The sequence below is a fragment of the Pseudopipra pipra genome, chromosome 4 (genome assembly GCF_036250125.1).
Source record: "Pseudopipra pipra isolate bDixPip1 chromosome 4, bDixPip1.hap1, whole genome shotgun sequence".
In the NCBI taxonomy this organism is placed as follows: Eukaryota; Metazoa; Chordata; class Aves; order Passeriformes; family Pipridae; genus Pseudopipra; species Pseudopipra pipra.
In genome coordinates this window covers 2,410,478-2,431,611 of record NC_087552.1, presented here as the reverse complement: position 1 = coordinate 2,431,611, position 21,134 = coordinate 2,410,478, and the positions used below count along the sequence as shown (strand labels likewise).

At 45.0% G+C, this 21,134-nt stretch overlaps 1 protein-coding gene and 1 long non-coding RNA gene across 8 annotated transcripts; one reads left to right on the top strand and one right to left on the bottom strand.

The window, feature by feature from the left end:
* The first annotated feature begins 70 nt into the window (after positions 1-70).
* Positions 71-16,499, top strand: ZGRF1 (zinc finger GRF-type containing 1). Of its 7 annotated transcripts, none has more exons than XM_064653826.1 (29): positions 73-233; positions 872-979; positions 1,095-1,175; positions 1,296-1,352; positions 1,803-1,991; positions 2,080-4,207; positions 4,514-4,596; positions 5,112-5,210; positions 5,554-5,727; positions 5,859-5,964; positions 6,046-6,152; positions 6,360-6,504; positions 7,284-7,927; positions 8,728-8,866; positions 9,308-9,486; positions 9,595-9,782; positions 10,342-10,481; positions 10,559-10,705; positions 11,338-11,452; positions 11,586-11,845; positions 12,391-12,550; positions 12,780-12,857; positions 13,017-13,164; positions 13,875-14,002; positions 14,304-14,427; positions 14,684-14,860; positions 14,989-15,123; positions 15,469-15,730; positions 16,193-16,499. In XM_064653826.1, exons 2-29 carry the CDS (start codon positions 959-961, stop codon positions 16,306-16,308), a joined length of 6,330 nt encoding a protein of 2,109 aa, XP_064509896.1. In that variant the 5' UTR covers positions 73-233; positions 872-958; the 3' UTR covers positions 16,309-16,499. The 7 variants fall into 7 exon arrangements, with proteins under 7 accessions (XP_064509901.1, XP_064509896.1, XP_064509894.1 ...); XM_064653824.1 differs by having other exon boundaries at positions 7,281-7,927; XM_064653828.1 differs by lacking the exon at positions 4,514-4,596 and having other exon boundaries at positions 2,080-2,754; positions 7,281-7,927.
* Positions 15,276-21,039, bottom strand: LOC135413763 (uncharacterized). Its single transcript, XR_010430382.1, has 3 exons — positions 16,984-21,039; positions 16,008-16,149; positions 15,276-15,699 (listed from the first exon to the last, which is right to left on the bottom strand). It is a non-coding gene; the product is annotated as an uncharacterized LOC135413763 (long non-coding RNA).
* Between the last annotated feature and the right edge of the window lie 95 nt (positions 21,040-21,134).

The window sequence follows — 21,134 nt, the reverse complement described above, 5'->3', positions numbered from 1 at the left end:
GGCCCCGCGCACACGTGACTTCCTCCCCCGCCGGGCGGCGCGCAGCTGTGACGTCACGCGGGGCGCCGCGGCGGGAAGTTCGAGAGGGCGGCGGCTGCCCCCGGGATCCCCGTCCCGCTCCTAATCCCCATCCTCACCCCGATCCCCATCCCGAGCCTGATTCCGATCCTGGTCCTGATTCCGGTCCTGATTCCGGTCCTGATCCTGATTCCGGTGCTGATCCTGGTCGCTGGGTAGGATCGCGGTGTCACCGGTGGGGGGGGATGCGGTCGCGGTCCCTCGGGGAATGGAATCCCCCCTTGGCGCTGAAGGGGATGCTGCTGGACGAGGGGGCTGGAAAAGGAGGCGGTGGGTTTGTTTGTTTTGCGCGTCCCTGCTCCCGCGGCGTTCCGCCTGCGGTCACTGTAAGGGTTCGCATCCATCCCGCGGCTTTAAAGGTGGTAACTTCGTGTCCTCCAAGGATGTCCACTTCCATGGATTTTCACCTCATTAAGCAACCGAGGAGGTGGCAGCCACAAGAAACGGCAGGAATCTTTCCCCCTTTCTTCATATAAACTGTTCCTCGCTCATCCAGAGGCTATTTTGAACTTTATTTTAAGTGTTATTGCGGTCTAACGTTAAGTACGTGAAGAGGTTTGCCTTCACGGGTGGCTGGTCTGCAGTCAGTTGTGTTTTAAATATAATTAACGTTTTACATGAGTTGAACATGCATGGCCAGCTCCACACCTGGCACAAAATTATTCTGGTAACAGCTTCTGGGGTATTTTTGGTTTTTTTTTGTTTTTTTTTTTTTGCTGCAAGAAAAGTTCTTTTGAGGGGAAAACAGAAGTAAACTGACATGTAATTCTTTGTCCACACATTTTCTTCACAGCTCTGGTGAATTCTGACCATTTTCCCACCTCTCAGGCTGTGTGAAGATGTGGAGATTTGTGAAATAAATGACTGTTTTGACAAAGCAATGGCCTCTCAAGAATTTACTGTAAGTGATTTTTAACACTGCGTGCTGTTATTATTTGGAATAAATTAAAAGACTGCAGCCGCTGTACTATTCAAATATCTCCTTATTTCTCCAACATTTTGCATGTTTAAAACAGGTATTATACACTCACCAAAAGACAAAAAAAGCCAAAACGTGGCAAGATGGAGTTCTGAGGATTAGAACTGGCAGGAATCAGGTGAAAACTCAGATTTAATACTCTTGGATTTAATCCTATCTGGTACTGCTGGACTGCCAGTGCCAGTCCGGTGGCTCTGTGAAATAACTGGTTATTTAAAATCCCATTTTTTCGTTGCAGGCCACCTTGTTTGATGACAAAGGACAATGCCTGGAGAGTATTTTTATAAAATCTCAGGTAGAGTTTGCTTGGAGTTGTTATTTGAATGCCTGATTGTGCTTCGTGTTTCAGGCAGAGCTTCAGACACTGGGTTGGTAACTAAAATGGCCATTTTTGTGGATATAAAGCTCTGCTACAGTGGAAATAATGAAAAGGGAAAACAGCTTCTTCTTTTTGACAAGTCTTATTGTTTGTCCAGGAGGTTTTATGGAGTTTTATTCCTTTGGGGTAAAAGCAGTATTATTACAGGGATATATTAAATAAGCATAACTTGAAGATAAGTGCTGATGCTTTCATGTCTGTGTATATATATTTTTTTCTTTATATGGCATCTGTGATATACTGGGTCTAAATATCTGAATTTTTTACATCTAAGCACTTAAAAGACTATTTATTTAAAATAAATCTGTGTGTTGTTCTCTCTTACATGGCACTATTCTGTGCACCCTGCTCCTCCCTCCTTTCTAGGTGGCTGCTGGAGATGATTTAGAGAGCGAACGATATTTGATCACGGTCGAAGCAGCAAAAGCGAGTGAAAAACCTTTGGAAGATCAGCCAAGGAGAGCAGAAGAAACTCCAGCAGTGGATAGAAATGGTGTCAGACCTGGTCTTCTGCCTCCAAGACACCTCCCTGTTGGCCTGAAGAGGAAGTTTACGGTGTGGTTTCGTTTCCGATTTTTATGTCCCTTGTTCAACGTTTGACCGCAAAGTGTTGATTTTAAATCTTTGATTTTAAATTTCCCAGGGGTTCCAAGGGCCACGCCAAGTTGCAAAGAAAATACCAGCCGTGGAAGAGGAAGAAAAACCAACACTGTTGCCTTTATCTAAGCAGTGCCAGGGGACTTTTCCGTCCCAGTTTTATGTCACCTCTCCGTTATTTTCCACGATTCACCAGGAGGATGCGGACACGAATCTCTCCGCAGGCTTCCAGGAAGATGGATGTAGGGATAATGACAGAGACCACCTGTCTGTCTCCTCGGTGCTTCCAGCTCCATTTCTTGACAGATGTGAGGGGACAGAGAAGCAAAGCTCTGCTCAGTTCCTGGTGAAGCCAGAATCTCCTCTCCTTACTGGGCAAACTGGTCCCGGGGCAGTGTCCCACAACATCAGGAGCACGGCACAGATCATTGCTCTTCTGAAGTCCAAACCAGCACAAGGACACGGAGAACAAACAGCTGCACTTACAGAAAGTCTCTCCAGGTTTCAGGCATCAAAAAATGCAGATTTACCTGACCAAAAAAGCACGGCCCTGCCTGCTTTTCCGGGTGATCCTGCCAAAGGAATCGTTCCGAACGCTCAGCACCTGCCTTTTGGGAAGGGAACTGGAAATGATAAGAAGGACTGGAATGCTGAAATGCCTCTGAATTCATCTGAACAGCCTTATGGTGAAGAAGCCACAGGACAGAGACACAAGAAAAAGGTAAATAATTTAAGTCAAGATTTGCAGGATCCCTGCAACACAAATAGTTGCTTCCTACCTGAGTCCACCATAAGTGGAATGAGTGACAGCCAGTTTGTCCCGTCCTCAGGTGACATTTCACCTTCAGCAAGTCCAGTCACCTTTGAAAACAATTCTTTTGGACACAGGGAGCAGTCAGGGACTAAGGATCTTAGGGAGAATTCATCTGTGAAGATGCAGAGCGAGCTTCAGCCGAGACAAAATTCAGAGGGGGTGCCCAGTGACCCGGAGCTTTCCGGGGATCTAACACTGACTGAAGCTGGAATTGTTAAGGAGGAGTTAAGTTTGCATGGCAAAGGGTGTAGTCCAGATGAAGAACTGATGGAGGTTAACTTTAATCTGATGGAGTCTTTTGATTTTAATGACACAGACAGTGAAGAAGTGTGTGAAAGAGATGTGAAGAAGCCCGCTGAGGGAGACACGCTTTCAGAGAGCCCAGATTGCTCTGAGGGAGGGGAGGTAGCTCCAAATGCTGTGTTGAGACCTCATTCCCCCTGTGAAGGAGTGACACACAGCAAAAATGAAGCCAAATGTTCAACATTTGACAGAGAGAATGAGGGAAGTGACCGCACTGGGGGTGTTTTGTCTGAGCTTTGTGAAGCCAGTGCCAGAGATACCAGGAGGGTTGCAGAAGACCCTGCGAGCCAGAGCAGAACTGAAGTGGAACTTTTGGGTGGTGGACACAACATAAAAGAGATGAATGCAAGTCAATTAAGTCTTGAAGCCACAAGCATTAAAGAGGATGATGCTGGCTGTGCAGCACTCACCATTAATGGCACACCCCGGGTAAGAAACCAGCACTCTGATCCCGTGCCTGGGGACACAAATGTTAAGGAATGTCACCCTGAAACCAGCCTGTTTGAGGCAACTGGAAGTGTTTCAGGTATTTCTCCCAGCAGAATCACTTCTGCCACTGAAGAAGAAGGTGTCACACAGCTGGGCTGCAGGGAATCCCCAGAGGCTGGCTCAGAACACTTCTGGGGGAGTAGGAGTGGTGGCATTAAACCAGGCAGTCCTTTGCTGGCTTTGTCACCAAAATCAGCTCTTGGCAGTGGCTCATTCCAATATACTGCAGGAGACCATCAGCAGGTATTTGGCACATCACATAAGGAAGATGCTCTCCTTTCCACAAGTCCTGTGCATCCTTTAGGAACAGGCCATTCATCTCCAGAGGAAACAGAGTCTGAAAACTCAGAGAGCATAAACACCCCTCCTGCAGCCTGCAGAGGTGAAAGAGGAGTGGCTGAAAGCTCCTCAGGTCTCCCTGCTCTGGTGAATGATATTGCTCTTCTGAGGGCTTTGACTCAACACAGCACAGCTTTAGAAAGCTTGCAAAAGATGGAGGAAAATAACAGCGTGTTCTGTGAGACAGAGACTTCCCAGGAGACATTTGAACCCCTTGGGAAAGATGAAGGTTAGGTCAGCTTCTGTTTTAAAGTGAATTCTGTGTGTCTGTACCTGTTTGACCTCTGTACTCTTGTCTCTCTTGGACAATTCATGTTCAGAAATCTTTTTTGAGTGATGTGTTTTATAGGTTCCCTCATGCAGTTTTTAGTGTTTAAAGCAGCATTGTGAGCTCTGTGTCTTTAGTTCAGTTAAATCCTAACTGTGCAATTCATTGCATGGGTTGGGTTTGTAAGCCCAGTAAATATTCAGATGTTTTCACATTAAAAACCCCAACTTTTATCTGTAACTCATTATGCTTTTCCATCTCTTGTAGCTATAAAAGAGTTTACAGAAATGCCTTACTCAGAAAGTTTACAGGCACCTTCCTGTTCATACTTTGATTCTTCTGGCCTTATGGTAACCCATTTTTGACTACATATATTTATCTGTACAAGATAAATTCATTTTCTACCGGGAATAGAATTCTTGGTGTTGATTATGAAGCTGGTAATAAACAGAGGAAGTCCTCTTGCCAATAAATATTCAGGAGGCCTCTTGTATGACAAGAAACTTAATGCAAATGGTAATATTTAGTTATGTTCAATATCAAATTAATATGTCTGGTACTTCTCCTTCCCTACCAGTCAATTCCTAGGAATTTTAGCATTTGGGTTGAAATATATTGGGAAATCTGTTTGTGTTTGATACTTTACACAGTAATAGCCTTTTTCTTTCAATCCATCCAAAGCTTAAAGATTTTAGGCAAGCATAAGTCCTTTATCCTGTCCTGCATTGCCCTGGCTTCCCAATAAAAAGGCTGTCATTAAAATGCTTCTTTTGTATAAACACAAGAGATTCCTTAGCTTGTATTTTCACTTGAAATGGTTATTAAATTGTTAGGCTGATGAGGTTTTGGTACTTCTTCTGTGCAGCCCAGCTCTGTGGACAGTTTATTACAGAAGACAGAGCCATATATTCTACCAGTAGCAGCAGCCCAAAGAGACCCTGGGACATGTGACTGGCAACCAAAGGTACAGTTCCTGTGGAACTGAAGCATAATGAACAGTGTTCCTTAGATGGCAATGAAGTGGTTTACTATTTGTAATCTATTACAGTGAGTCCTAATAAAATTTTAACCAGTCTCACAATGGGCTTCTCATCATTTTTTAGTCTATGTGTCTGTGGGAAATTTTCCAGGGAGAGTTTTGAACTGAAATTTTGAGGAAAAAAACCAGATTTTTTTTTTTTTTTGTTTCTCTTCTAGTTTCCAACAGATTATTTTTGTTGCATGTATTGAAGAGTACCTTTAGTGACTGTAGATAGTTCCAGAGCGATGTTTATTTCAGTTAGTGATGATTCCAATGTATTGTGTAGCCTGTTGCATTCCAAGGGCACCAAGTAAAGGGATCAGCAGCTAGTGAGATCATGGTGAGAGTTCCCTGCTCCCAGCTGGGATGGCAGCAGTACCCACATAACATGGACTTTGCAGCTGAGACATTTTTGTCACCCCTGTTTTCAAGCAATTATGGCCTTTCTGACTTCAGACAGGTAAAACATTAACTTGTTTTTTTTCTTCTCTGATCAGTTCCACTCTGAAAAACAGAAGAGAAGCAGTTGAATTTCTAGCAAGTTTTTGCTCATGCTTTTTTTTTTTTGTTTTTTGGTTTTTTTTTGTAAAGTCTCCATGTTCCAGAAGTCTTCATGGGGATGATATGGATGGTATCAGAGAAGGGAATTTTCAAATGGAGCCTGATGTGACTGAAGAGTCAAGAATAAATCAGTCTCGTAAGTGGAAGTAAAAGTTAAAAGGCAGCAACTGGCCTCAAAATTCCTGCATGACTTCTGTCCTTCACGTGTTTTTCCTAGCACTGGCATTCCCTGTGTATCCTGAAGTGCCAGCATGGACAGTGTCAGGCTCACCTTCACATTCTGCTCTGAGACAAGCACAGTGGACTTCCTGGGAACCTGGCAAGGTGTGCACTGACTGTCTTTTCTAGATGTTTTTGGCTTTATTTCCTGTGCTTTCGTGGCAGTTTCTTATTTTTGAAGCTGTTTTATCTCGACTGTGAAACACACTTCAGTTGTTTAGAATGATGACAGAGAGAACAGTGATAAAAGAGCTATAATCAAGGGGTTTTTTTCCCAGTCATTCATTTAACATATTAATTCTTCACCTGTAGATTTCATCAGAAGTGACTTCCTCATTTGATCCGGATTCTACAATTTCTCCACCTTCAGGAAATGAGGAAACTACTGGAGACATCCAGGAGCCCCTGCTACAAGGGATCTTACCAAGTGAACCAGAACTCCCAGATTTTGTTTTCAGTAAGACATCACAGTTTATAATTGCACTCCTACAGTATTTTAGCTGGAAAATCCCTGAGGATTTTTGAAGCACAGCGAGTTGTGCTATGGCAGACAATTACTCTGCCAATTCTATTCCCCTCCAAGAGACCTCGGTGGAGTGATTTAGTTTTATAAAGAAAAATCAGCTTCTAAATTGGGGGAAATAAAGGCTGTAAGCTAAGCTTCTAAGTCATATTTATTTTTTTATTTAACTGCTTTTAGTTTTCTGCCATATTCAGCTGTTCTCTGACCCACTTCCAGCTGACAGCTATCAATGACTGTCACTGCTGATAATTAATTTAGTCCAAAGGATGCTTTTTGGTACTAAAAGCTTCCTTATCTACGTTGTTTAGTATTAATTCACAGTTTTGGGGGTGATCTTTCTGGAAAAAGGAGCAAGTATTAAGCTGGGTGTTTTCCAGTTGGCATCTGCCAGTGACCTACCAAAACTATCAGATTAATGGCCTCCAAAACACAACCACGTTTAAATAATTGTCTTTTATACAAGTAGAGTGGGTATAGAATGTTTTCTGAATATGGGGATGTAAAAGAATTAAAATTAATTAAAAGAATCACACCAAAAAATCAATCATGGTGTATGGAAATTTAGTGTGGTACTGCCCAGGCAGGATCCAGGGAGCTTCCCAGTTAAAAGACAGGATGTGAAAGGAAGAACTTAAAATTCTTTTCTGTACATCTGAAGTGCCATCCCTAAGTGCTACAAGTTGTATTTGTAAGATGTCTTTGCCCTACAGCAGGGGAGAAATCCAGCTATCCAGAGGAATGCAGCCTCCTGAGATCCAAAGGCACCGGTAAAACCCGGACTCCGTTTGTCACCCTTCCTGCCACCCAGGAGATTCCTGCCGTGGTTTATTCCACTGACAGCGAGGAGCTCCAGCAATCCTTGGGCTCTCCAGGAGGCAATTTATGCAGCGAGCCAATGGAATTTCCTAGGAGTGCTCCCGGCCCCCAGGACAGGAATTATGAGACCTCTGTGTTTGGGGAGTACGCGGAAGACGGACAAAGGGAATCTGTCCAAGCCCTGCTCCCTGACGTGACTTCCCAACACAGACAAAGCAAGTGGCTGAAGTATCAAAACAGTGCTCAGAGTGACTTGATCCCTGACAGGGAAGAGACTGAGGACATCTGTGCCCGGAGCATCCTTGGAATGCTGCGGGGTGACACGGGAGAGAGCGGAGCTGGGAATCAAAGCGCTCCCGGTGCTGCCCCTCTGCTGACATCCAAGAGCTCCCCTGGGGAATGCTGTGCAAGCAGCAACCCCCCAGATTGGATTTCTGAAGGGAAGTTACTTTCCCTGCACTTAAGAGGGACACCTTTGGCTGCGGCAACACAAAAGGTGTTGAGTCACCTGAGCTGCCACGCCGGAACAGGAGAGGGCCAGGTGTGTAACTGTTCAAGCAAGTACAGGTGTAAGTGGCAGAAACACATTTTTCCAGCCAAAGGAACTGCATTTCTCTGATTTCCTGCAAGATATTATCAGTGCAATGGGGTGAAATGTTTCTACCTATGTAGCAAAACAAGAGAGTCTCAGCTGCAGAACAGCAGCTGCTCGACTTTTACCTTTACAGTTACCTTTGTAAAGGTAATTCCTGGGCACCCACAGTGCCAGATTTAGGTTTGTAATCGGAATGTTGATGGCAGGAAGATGAAATAAAAGCTGTTGGGCTGTTTGGTCACCTGTAATTGGTAAGAATGTGTTTTCAAGAAGGGTTTTTCTAAATTTGAAAGTCAACCTTGTTTCAAAGAACACTTATAACTTGCTTCGAGGCGCAGTCACTGATTTTAAAATACTACACATTTTTTTCAGTTTTAACTGTGGAAAAGTAAGTTAATGGCACTGAATAAGCACTGATACCAGATATACATATATATGTATGTGTGTGTGTGTATATTTTTATATATAGAGATGTGGTTCTGCCTTCCCTAGCCTTGTTCTACCTTTGCTGTATTTTCATCTGATTAATGGGGGTTGTGTGCTCCTTCCCCTAGCACTGAAAAACATAATTTTCAGTGACATAACTTACATAATTTACAGCCTTTGGAAGTATGACTATAAATGCAGTGATAAATTTTAATCTCATGTTGCATCCTAAATTAGGCAGCCCAAGCTTTAGGGATAAGTTATTTTTCTCCTTCAGGGTCTTGCAAGTTTTAATGGTTTCCTTTTCTGGGTCTTTTTAGGACGTAACAATTTCTGAGTTGTCTTTTCCTAACGTGGACAAAGTGAAACATGCTCATCTCCCTAAAAGAAAGATCTCCATCCCAGCTGTGTTTCGGTCTCATCTTCACTACAAACAGATTTTTAAAGCTGCTCTGACAGGTAAGTCTGACACCGTGTTGTGTACAAGGCTGTCATTGTTAAACAGGGTATTTCTGAAGCTTCACCAAGCAGGATAAGAGGGACAGAAATCCTCAACATCACCCATTAGAACTGGCTGCATTTGATTTTTTTTTTATATGTACTGAAATATATTCAATCTATGCCCAAAACTGCAAAGGCAAACCAAAAGAACAGCACACTTCTGTTCAACTATGTAACCTTGTGCCTGTTTTCCAGTATTTAGATTCCTAAGCTTTTTTTTTTTCCCTGCAATACATGGATTTTGCAGGTCATGTCGTTTCTCGTAGGACTCAGATTAAATATTTTGATTTAGGATTGAAATCTTCAAATGAAAATATATTTGCTTGAACGTTGTGTGCCTGCATAAGCATTTTTAAGGCTCTACTAATAACTCCTTTATTTTCTGCTTTCTCTCTCTAGAACAACTGAACATAATGCTGTTTGAGCTGTCCCAAAGATTGCACAGTGCTCTCTCCAAAGTGGACATATCATTTTACACATCAGTGAAAGATGGGCAAAGCCAGGGAAGCTGTGCTCCACTCTGCAACCACATGCACCCTGCTAAGCTGGTTATGGTTAAAAAAGAAGGTCATAACAAGGTGCTGTGTTTTTACAGTTTGGGGTGAAAGTGCTGGTCCTTTTTTTCCTTTTTTTCCTCGCTTGTTTTAGTGCTCATGCTCTGTTTTTTCCCCCCCTCTCCTTTCCAGGGTCGTTTGTTCTATGCCTGTGACGCCCCGAAAGCTGAGCAGTGCTCGTTTTTCAAGTGGGTAGAAGACGTGAACCCCACACAGGCAAAATCCAGACCCAGTGCAGTGCTCCACGACATCAAAAGCATTGGGACATACCTCAGAGGCCAAAAGATTGCTCTCTATGAGGAATGCCAGCTTTTGGTGAGGTATTCCTGAAACCCTCTGCACTTTTCTCCAGTGCCGTGTGAATTCAGGGTTTATAAATATTGCAGCAGCTCGGGGTTCCAGCAGCATTTAATAGACATTTTCACTCTGTTTAAAGAGGCTACAGTTCTGTAAAGACATGTAAGAGCCAAATCAGAGAAGGAATAATATTGATAGCAGTGGCATTTCTTTTTAGCCCTGCTTACCAGCAGCTTGATTGGTACAATCAAGTACCCTTACAGTTGCTGCATTTGAATTCTCGTTCATTTAATCTTTACTGAGAGATTTTGATTTTTTTTCTCTGCAAGACTGCAATTTTAACAGAAGTTTAATCAAGGGCTATTCTGTGCTGCTTAACTGTAGAGCAAACAATGTCATTATGGCTGCATATGAGAGAATTTTGCAAGAGGAATGTATTCAAAACTTGTTAATGCAAGATGATGAACAAGCACCACAATCTGTATGATTTGGTCCAATCTGTGGAGCTTTCTTATTTTTGGTGCTGAATCCAAAATGTGCCAATAAGCTTACATGCTTTTCCTTAAAATTGCAATTTCACAGGAAAGCCTTTGAAATTCAAACCCAGAGGTACAGTAAGTTCAAGAAATTTATGAATACACCTGCCAGCTTAGATGGTGATTCCAAACCCAAATTATACCTCAAATTAAGCAAAAAGGAGCATTCTTCTCTCTACAGCAAAGGTAAGCACATCCCAAGCATCTGATTTCAAAGGTGGCAGCAGGAGCAGCTTATGAGAACTCTGTATTTTTTTTGACAGATGATATTTGGGTGGTTTCAAAGACTCTGAACTTTGATCCCATTGATACTTTCATTGCAAGCAGTGCTTTCTTTGGACCATCCTCCAACAGTGAAATAGAATTGCTCCCATTGAAAGGCTACAGTCCCTCAAACTGGAGATCAAACAGTGAGTTCTACACCAAATAATTCAGAATTGTGGGGAACAACTACGGAGAAATCCAGCCAGCAACGAAGGAAGAGATTAGGATTTCCCAAATCTCAGACATGGTTTAATTCACACTATTTTTTTTACTTGTATCTTTGAATATGTAATTTGAATACAGCCCTTAATGCAATTAAACCTGCAGAGTAGGTGGTAAATTCTAAATGAGGGAGGAAGAAATGAGGATAATATAAATACTACAATATAGTAAATAATACAATATAGTAAATAATACAATATAGAATGCAAGTTGCCTGTCACAGTGTAAATAACAGGAATATGTTGGTACTGTCCCTGAGAAAGAAAATACAATCCCAAACAACTCAAGACTATATATAAATACGTATACTATATACTATATATATATACTATATATAAATATATATTTATATAAAAAGCCATATATTAAATCTGTGATTTTGCAGAAGTTCCTTGGTTTTGCTGTTGAACTGAGCCAAAGTTTGGGGGTTGTTTTGGTTTGGTTTGTGAATGAAAGAGATGAAGTTGGCTGATTACCCTTTTGGTACTTTATAATGATGTGAAATCTTGGCTCATTTAATTTCTTCCTACTTTTATTTTTCCGTGGTCTTTTCCAGTGTGTGTTCACGCCCTGCTGGTTTGTAATGCCAGTGGGGAGCTGGCATCCTTAAGGAATATGGAGGAGCACTTCAATCCCTCCACATTACCACTAATCCCATACCTACTAAACATGTAAGTTACTGTTCAGTGATACTGTGAGCAGGTCATAAAACCTCAGCAGTTCAGGGTTGGGTCACTGAGAATATCAGAACCAAGAGACACAAATTATGTTGTATCACAACTTTTGGCTGTTTTTTGCCCTCAGGAATCATCATTCTGAAAATGCTCCTAAAAGAGTCGACAGAAGAAAATTTATTCCTCCTGCCATGAGCTTGAAAAGCTCAATGAGGGCTGGCCCTGTCAGCTCTGAGGTGGCCATGGGACTGGCTAAAGAGATGATCCAAAGGTTCTCCCTGAACCCGGACCAGGCGACATCGCTGATCCACATCGCTCGGATGATGACCTGGTGTGGGAATATCACCCCAGAGGAGGAACATCAGAGCTTCCCCATCACCATCATACGTGGTATGCAGCAAATGTCTGATTAGTATGTCATGCCAGGGTTAGGGAAATATCCCAGAGATGAAATGGTAGATTTGTTTCCTTCATCATATATTTACAATTTCGGGCAGACTTAAAGGCAAATTCAGCGTTGACTTATTTGAAACGTAGCCCAAAATACTAAAATAAACTGCCTGTGTATGGAGTATCCTCTTATAATGCTGCTGTCCCCTCACCTACTTCAGGTACTTCCTGAAAATTAATCTCTGGATGAGGCCCCTCCGATAATGACCATGACATTAGACATCTATTCTGTCAGCACAGAGCTCCTCATCCTTGAATTTGCATTCTGCCTTTTGGAGGATTTCACAGAAGTGTTGAGTTTTTCCCTAGAAAGATCTGTCCACAAAATCAGAGTGCTTCTTTCTTTTCAAATTAAACCCGCTTTTGGTCACGTATCAGCTTTGCTTAATTTTATAATTTTTTTTTCTATTACACACTATTCCTTGCTGGTTTATATTTCCTTCTACTTCACTTGTAACTTTGGCTTTTTTCTTCCAAAATACCAGGTGTTTTTGGAGCTGGCAAGAGCTACCTGCTGTCTGTGGTGATCCTGTTCCTCGTACAGCTCTTCGAAAGCAGCGAAGCCACGGAGGGTCCAAGGCCAACTCCGTGGAAACTTCTCATTGCTTCTTCCACCAACGTTGCCGTGGACAGGATACTGCTGGGGTGGGTCACTGAGGCTTTTACAGCCTCTTCTTCCAGAAATAATAATGCACTTACACTGGTAAAGATCAGTGTGTTGGTATTAAAAGACTGGGGCCTGAGTTACTTCAGCTGGTTAATTGCAGGAGTTTGTGTTCTTCAGTGTTCTGATGTGCCTTTTAAAACCACTTTTAAAGCTCTCAAAGTTTCTTCTTCCATTTCTGTAACATCTGTCTTCTCTATTTCTCTGAAGCCTGCTCGATCTTGGATTTGAGGATTTTATCAGAGTGGGAAGTATTAGGAAGATCACCAAAGCAATTCTTCCCCACAGGTAAGAAACTTTTTCTTTATGGGATCTGAAGCAATTTGGGACAAGTTAATATGTCGTTTTTAAGCACTGTTATGTATAAAGTATGATTGTTTTGGTACATTTTCCCAAGCACTGTTATTTTCAGTCACTGCAATGCACGTTACAAAATCTTTTTTGAAGTTTACATGCAGGCTCAGGAAATGAAAACGAGCAGCTGAAAGAGCTGCTTGCTCTCATGAAAGAAGATTTGACTCCAGCTGAAAAAATATATGTCAGGAAGAGCATTGAGCAGCACAAACTGGGGACCAATAAAACCATCCTGCAACAGGTACAGTCAAAGAGATGGGATGGGAAAGTGGGGATTCATCGTGTCCTATCCACAAAACCCACTGTATGGAAACTGGGAATTCCCTCTCACGCCTGCCAGGCTCCTAATTTTGAAAAATAAAGTGAGTGTTAGGTTTGATTCCACGGGTATAGCTTAGTGTCTTACCTGTGTAAGACTTCTCTGAGTTGAACTTGCAGTTCTTTTTTAATGATGTAAGACAGAAACCCTTTTTGAACTCGACTGCAATCTGATTTAATACTGCCAACTTAGTTTTCAAGGTGGGCAGAGAAAAATTTCTCACTACATCTCGTCTGCACTGTCACCTTGAAACTAAAATTTATATAGTCATAAAGGTGAAAAGATAAAGACTGAGCTAAATCTATCCTGGAGCTGTGTATCAACCGCCAAGGACACTTCAAATATATTTTAAGCAACTTTTCATCAAAGTATTACCTTTAAAGATTACTACTCCCTGTAGAAAAATATCCTTAGTTTCTGGTCTTTCCAGTCATTTCTCCTCAGTCCTAGACTCAGAAAGTCACAGCTTGTTGTAAAGCAATTGTAACAAAGCAGATCTGAGCAGTTTGTTGAGAACCAGTGACGTGAGATAGCCTGTAGCAATTCCACTGCTATAATTGTGTACTGCACAAAGATGAACTATGAAATGATCCTAACTTTTTGTCTCCCCATTTTCCCCCCACTTCTAAAAGGTAAAAGTGGTTGGAGTGACCTGTGCTGCCTGCCCCTTCCCCTGCCTGAATGCCCTCAGGTTCCCCGTGGTGATGCTGGATGAGTGCAGTCAGATGACTGAACCTGCTTCTCTCCTTCCCATCGCCAGGTACAGCCTTCCTTTGGTGCTTCAGCAGGGAAAGAACTTGCTTAGCAGTGGCACAACCTCCTGGAAGTGCCAAACCCCACATCTTTTTAAGCACATGAACCCCGAGGTGTCACCTTAGAGAGCAGGAAGAATAATTTTAAATGGAGGCCTGGCCTTAGGTGTTATTAAACCGGGGGAAGATGGAGCAGGGAGGCGGATGGAAAGCAGTGGGATGTATAAACACAACACACACACTTTGGTTATGAGCAGTTCAGCCTCAGTTTTAGACCTTTCTTTCATGGTTTTTCACATTCCCATTCAGGTTTCAGTGTGAAAAGCTCGTCCTTGTTGGAGACCCCAAGCAATTACCACCAACTATTCAAGGGTCTGAGAGTGTCCATGAGCAGGGACTGGAGCAGACCCTCTTTGACCGGCTCTGCTTAATGGTAGGTCCTGCCAACCACACCTCTGGAAAAGGTGGAGGGTGGAAATGTAGGTCCTCTGGAGTCACCAGGAAAACTCTGGTTTAGATGTCAGAGGATCAGAGTTTCAGCCTTGCAAATTGAAAGGTTTGGCTTGAAGGGACTTTGAAGGTCACCTAATTCAACTCCCTGACGTGGGCAGGGACACACCTACCACCACCCACTGCCCAACCCGGCCTTGAACACTTCCTAGTCACCCTTTATCCTCATTTTTTTTTAGGGACATCAAGCAATACTCCTCCGGACACAGTACCGCTGTCACCCTGCCCTCAGTGCCATCGCCAACGAGCTGTTCTACGGAGGGAACCTCAGGGATGGCATTTCTGAGGAGGACAGAACTCCTTTACTGGACTGGCTTCCAACGCTGTGCTTTTACAGTGTGAATGGCACAGAGCAGGTAAGTCCTTAAACATTTCTTACACATATTTCTTACATAAATAAAGTCAATATCGTAGTTTTTCCTCCATTCCTTTTTGCATTCTGCTTGTGAGAGCTCATTTGGAAATCTTCTTCCCTCTTTTCCAGGTGGAAAGAGACAACAGCTTTTCCAACATGGCAGAGGCTCACTTTGCAGTCAAGCTCATCCAGTCCCTGATTGCCAGTGGAATAGAAGGAGCTGCTATTGGTGTGATTACTCTTTATAAATCACAGATGTATAAGGTGTAGTGGATCATCAGTAAAGCACTTCCTTAAATGTATTTTTTGTTTTAAACACAGGTTTCATTTCAACTAAGAAGAGTCAACTAGAAGTGAGAAACGGGTAGTTTGCCATAATTGCTCTTTTGCATTAAAAAAATACCCATTTTTGCCTCTAAAATTAATAAAGCTATTTTAATTCAAAGAATGATTAAAAAATACATACTTTCAATTTTCCCTCCACATTGCACTCTCTAGTTTCCTAGCTCACATCTTGTGGGGGCTCAGATTTGTTGGGTGTTTCGTCAAGGCAAGTGGTTGACTCTGAGTTCCCAAACTCACCCCCTTCCCTGTTTCTTTTGCCCACAGATTCAGGGTTTGCTCAGTGGGGTTCACTCTGAAGCTTTTGAAGTGAAACCTGTCCAGGTGTCCACTGTAGATGCTTTCCAAGGTGCTGAGAAGGAAGTCATTGTCTTGTCCTGTGTCAGGACCAGACAGTTTGGGTTCATAGACTCGGAGAAGAGGATGAACGTGGCGCTAACGAGGGCAAAGAGGCACTTGCTGATTGTGGGAAACCTGGCCTGTTTAAGCAGGAACAAGCTGTGGGGAAGAGTAATTCACCACTGCAAAGGTAATATTTTCTTTTCCAGGGTTTCTGAAACTGTGCAGCTCAGCTTCTTTAATTAAACTTCATAGTGTGTATATATACTACATAATGATATATAAAGTATATGGTATGCACAGCTATAAACCAGTACATTTATTGCATATAAAATGTAATTTTAAACATTTATTGCATATAAAACCCAATATATCACAGGAAAATGCACGTTGCACATTTGCAGCTTTACCTGCAAGCTGGTTTTATACTCGAAGAGGATGTTTTTAATCCAGTAATGGGACTTTACCTACTTGGCTGACATCAAAGAAAGCATCTTGGTAGTGGCCGAGCTCTGAAGAACCATTTTCCAGACAGAGATATCACAGCCAGTCGATAACTCTGGGGCAAATCGATGTCAGCACTGCCGGGGGCTGGTTCCACGCTGGATGCTGTAAAGAGAGATGTAATTATCCTGTTTATTGCTGGTTTTAGGACGGGAAAATGGATTGCAAAATGCAAGCCAGTGCGAGCAGCAGCTAAACGACATTCTGAAGTGCTACTTGGAGGAACGGAAGGAAGAGGAGCAGAGTAAGAAGAAGGAAAAATAAAATGTGTGCCTATTTTATTATTTGTCTACAAAATTGCTAATTTAATATTTATTTAACGTGGCACGTTTGTTTGTATGTCACGTACTGATGCTTCTGTTTGACCCTGTGTTTACATGACTGAAACTGAACAAAGTGACTTTATTTGCTTGATAACCGAAAATAAAGTGACTTTATCTGCTTGAGAAGTGAAATCCTTTTATGCTCACAAAGTGTCTAATAGTATTAGTGTTATGTTGTTTAGTCTGAAGAATAACGGAATTATATTTTAGAACCATTCTGTTATCTTGCGTATTTACAGATACATCACATCCAGGAAGGAGCTTGGTTAAAACAATCAAAAGGCCCCCTTTCCAAGCTCTGGAGAGCTGGAAAGAGACTTACACAAGGGCATGGATTGCCAGGACAGGGGAGAACGGCTTCAAATGACAGAGGGAGGGTTTAGATGGGGTATTGGGAAGAAATCCTTCCCTGTGAGGGCGGTGAGGCCCTGGCACAGGTTGCCCAGAGAAGCTGTGGCTGCCCCATCCCTGGCAGTGCCCAAGGCCAGGTTGGACGGGGCAGTGAGCACCCTCCTGTAGCAGCAGGTGCTGTCCGGGCCGACAGGTGCCCAACACACCGAGAATTCCCTATTTTTCCCCCCGTTTTCCCGATCCCAGATAACTTTGCCCCCCTCACTTTCCCGCCGCCGCCAGGTGGTGCCACCTGCCCGCCCGGCGGAGGGAGCGGCGGCGGCCGCGGTGATCCGCCCCGCTTGGAGCCAGCCCGCCACTGCGGCCGCAGAACCGCTCCTCCCTGAGGGGGAGCGGCGGGTCCTTCCGCGCGGGGCAGGGTTGAATAGCGCCTTTAAATTACTCCTGACACCTCTGTCCCAGCTCCCTAAAATCTCAATCAACAAGCCATTAGAACTCAACGGGAGTAAAACTAAATCCTCGTTTAAGTGTATTTATCCGCTCTCTTTTCTCTCTTTCAAATGCTAAATCCATTTCAGCATATGCCCCTTCTTTCTCTCGCCTTTCTCTAAAGACTGGCAGCCCGCACTACTCTTGTAAATATGAAAGATGCTAATCATATGACATATCACGTCTCAGTCGGAGCCTGGAATAAAGCCTTGAGATTTGGGATCATTGCCTCCAGACAACAGCTTCATCAGCCGGAAAGTTGGGGTTTTTTCTCCTTTCCTTCAACTCTCAATCCCTTCTTTGTCTGAGGGAAAATGCAGCCAACTCGAGCCACCCCGGCCATATGGTTCACTCTGTGTTTTCTTAGTTGAATCCTGAATTGTTTGTGACTTGCGAAGGGGGTTTTTTTGGTTTGGTTTTTTTTTGGTTTTTTTTTTTTTTTTTTGGAAGTGTGTATAAAGACATAGAAGAGGCTGCCCGGACCAGGGTGGCTCTGCAGGGTAACTCCATGTTCTTCATGTGTTCACTTCACACACTCCTTGCGCCACCTCACCGTACAGCCAAAAAGCACAAACCCACAGGCACACTTTATATCAATAACCCATTGCAGGTACCTGGTATTTTTCCCCTTTTCTGGGCAAAAACATCCAGGTGGTTTTCCTTTTTCTGGATGGAAATGCCTTCTTAAAACACCACTTGCTGTGTCTTTACTCACATCTGTAAGACAGAGTTATTGCTCACTAGCAAATCCCTTCTAGAAATGCCTCGACTGAGAGAAACCTCCAAGTATTTAGAGTAAGGAAAAGTGGCTTTTAAGACACGTATAAATTAGGAGCTGAATGAGTTCGGCACACCCGAGTTTGGATAGCCCCCCTGTTTGATAGCCAGCCTGCCAAATTTTCTTTCTCTCTTTCCTTACACAAACCCCCCGAAAAAAGGCCCTTTCACCAAATCATTAAATTCTACAGAGGTGGTCAAGCTAGTCCTGCTTTTCAGGCGTTCGAGAAAGAAAAGGGTCCTTGAAGTTTAGAAGATGCCCAAGGAAAACTCATTGAATGACATCAAAAGAATGAGTTTCCATAGCTGTTGAAGCACGAGAGCCGTGTAGCTGCACAAAGGCGGGTTGGGGCAGTGGGACTGTCCCACTGCTCTATCCCAGCACAATTGGGTCACTGAAATAGGGAATTAATTACCATTGGAGAGTGGGCAGCCCATTCACCACTGGCTGAGTTTTATTAAACGCCAATATAAATAACAAAACAACTCTTGTGGCTGCACTATTCCTACACGCCAAAGGAAGGATTATGTTGGGGATTAACATCTTAAAGTCTATGAGACTTTCTGACTCAAGGCTCGGAGCTGGTAATCGTATTTGTCTCCTGGTTCAGCGATTAGTGCTCTCCCTTGCGCACCTTCGCCTGGATGGCCAATGTCCCTTTTTGCAGGCACTGGGTTTTTCACACAATCGGCTGTTCTTTTCCCCACATCTATAGAAAAGAATAAGAAAACTGAAGCGTGTTCACGCGATCCTCAAGCTTCTTCTCTTCTTCATGGGAAAGGAAGGCACCGGCGGCCTTTTTTCACAAGGGGGGAGAGGCAAACCCTCTTGGGGAGGCGGGGGGGGGGGGGGCCAGAACGGCAAAATCGCTTTGCAGGCCTGCACCTGCCATGCAAATCTGCCGGGAACAATTGGCCCCCAACGAGGGGCTCGTCTGCCCGGGGTGGGGGGACCCAGGGAAGGATGCTGGGGCAGCGCTTATGGGGGAACCCCTCCTCCCTTTGATCCCAAAACCCCCAAAGTGTTAGCACGGCTTGGGATCTGGGGGGCCAGTCCTCCTCCTGTCCCTCTTTGCAGCACTGTTCGCTGAGCTCACAGAGGGTTCGGGAAGGACCTGGATTGGGGCATAGGGGACACACGCTGCAGCATTTTCCATTTCTCCCCTCCCTAGAGCATCCCGATACTCTGCTGGATTTGGATATATTCCGTCCCCCCCATTTAAGAGCAGAACCATCTCACTCACAGGGTTTTTGCGGGGGCTGCCATAGGGCTGGGTAGCCTGGTGTGGGCAGCCCTGGTACCCCAAACCCTTAGGACACCTCAGGCTGGGTGGGTGTGAGGGAGGCAGAGCAGGGAGGGGTCAGGCCACCCTGTCCCTGCAGCTTTGTCCCCCCTTTCTCCGGGATGTCGCGCCCCCATTCACCTGGGGCAGGCCGGCCATTAACGCCGGCTCTCAACTTGTGAGGTCCACGTGTGGATGGGCTGTGCCCAAAGGTCTCTCAGCAACACAGACCCTAAACTTTTAGGGCTATCGGGTCACCTCAGAGTTCAATCTTCTTACAGCAAACAAAGCCTTTCTGAAGGTCTCCCCCTCTCCCCCACACGAGCTCAGCGTCCTTTATTTCTGGGCTGTGTGATAAGCTTAAATCATTGTGCTCCCATTTCTTGATCGTCGCCTACTTTGGGCTTTTGTTCCCCTAAAGTAGGATTGAGTCTGGCAAAGGGGCTGAAGTTGAACAGTTTGACCCTTGGAGGACAGTTCAGGCAGTGGGCAGCAGTGGCAGCGGCATTCCCGCTCCTGATCCCACTCCCTCTCCCCCCGCTGCCCCCTCTTCCCACCGCTCTCGGCCGAGCAGCTCGGCCCTCGCTCTGCCCACAGACCACACAAGCGCCTCCGCAGGGTTGTGAGGACTCGGTCACCTTGTGCTGAGTCCCGAGGAGAAAACTGCTGCATCGCTGGGGCTGGCATCAAGAACTGGGCTGAACCCAAGAAAGGCATCACAGTGCCTTATGCACCCCCAGCACCGCCTCTGCCTCACCTCTCCGTTGCTTTCCATCGACAGTGAAAGGACAGAAATGTCAGAAAACATTTGGGTGGTGACAGAGGGGCGGGCTGGCCCCGTCACAGGTGACTCTGCTTTGAGCTTCAAGCTGCTGAGAAAGAAATAAAGTTCTTTCGTGCCACTCTCCTGAGATGCCGAGGGGACCCGTGCGTCTCCTGCTTTTCACAAGGGGGCAAGGGGAGCATTAAAATGTCTCACCAAGTCACGGAGATGCTCTAATTGAGGCAGCCGCCTGGCTGCCGTCGCTCCCCCAGGGAGTGACACAGGGGCCACCAACTCAGTGGGCAGCGGGAGCGAGGGACTCATTTGCGTGCGAGTTCCTGGTGTGCTCAGCGAGATGTCTGTGGTGATTTTGGCTCTCTCACCTGTTTTAGGCTTCCCTACCAGCTGCAAATAAAATCCTGTCCCAAAGCTCGACTCCCCCAAAGTGGCTCAGAGCTGGTGCTTTCACACAGGAAGACAGTGTGCTGGGGTTTTTGTTTTGTATGTCCTCACCGTCATTTCTTTGACAAAGGCACGGAGTGACAAGGGGGAAAGGCTTCACATTGACAGAAGGCAGGGTTAGATGAGATATTGGGAAGAAATTCTTCCCTGTGAGGGTGGGGAGGCCCTGGCACAGGTTGCCCAGAGAAGCTGTGGCTGCCCCGTCCCTGGAAGTGTCCAAAGCCAGGTTGGACGGGACTTGGAGCAACCTGACCTAGTGGAAGGTGTTGGAACGAGGAGGGGGTTGGAACGAGATGATCTTTCCAGGTCCCTTCCAACCCAAACCGTTGCTATTTGACAGCACCGAGCAGCTGCATCCCGGGGGAGCCCCCTACCATCCCCATAGCCCAGCGAGCCGCGTACGAACTGCGCACCTTTACCGCAGCGCCGGCGTCTCCCCGAGAAGACAAAAATCTCCCCGAGGAATGAACGGGGAGGCCAAGGGGAGCTCCCCCATCCCTCGCATCCCTCGCATCCCTTTGCCCGGGCGGAACTCGAAAGCGGCCGCAGAGGGAGCGGGGCCCCGGGCGCGCGCGTGGCGCGCGGGGCGCGGGGATTGGCCGGCCGCGCCTCGCGGCCCCCCCCCCCCCCCGCCCTCCCCCC

Excerpts from the sequence above, each read along its gene's own strand:
- ZGRF1 (XM_064653824.1), top strand. The coding sequence starts at position 959 with ATGGCCTCTCAAGAATTTACT. Across the intron at positions 8,867-9,307 it reads TTTTAAAGCTGCTCTGACAG|AACAACTGAACATAATGCTG; the intron begins GTAAGTCTGACA and ends TTCTCTCTCTAG. Across the intron at positions 15,124-15,468 it reads ATAAATCACAGATGTATAAG|ATTCAGGGTTTGCTCAGTGG; the intron begins GTGTAGTGGATC and ends TTTTGCCCACAG.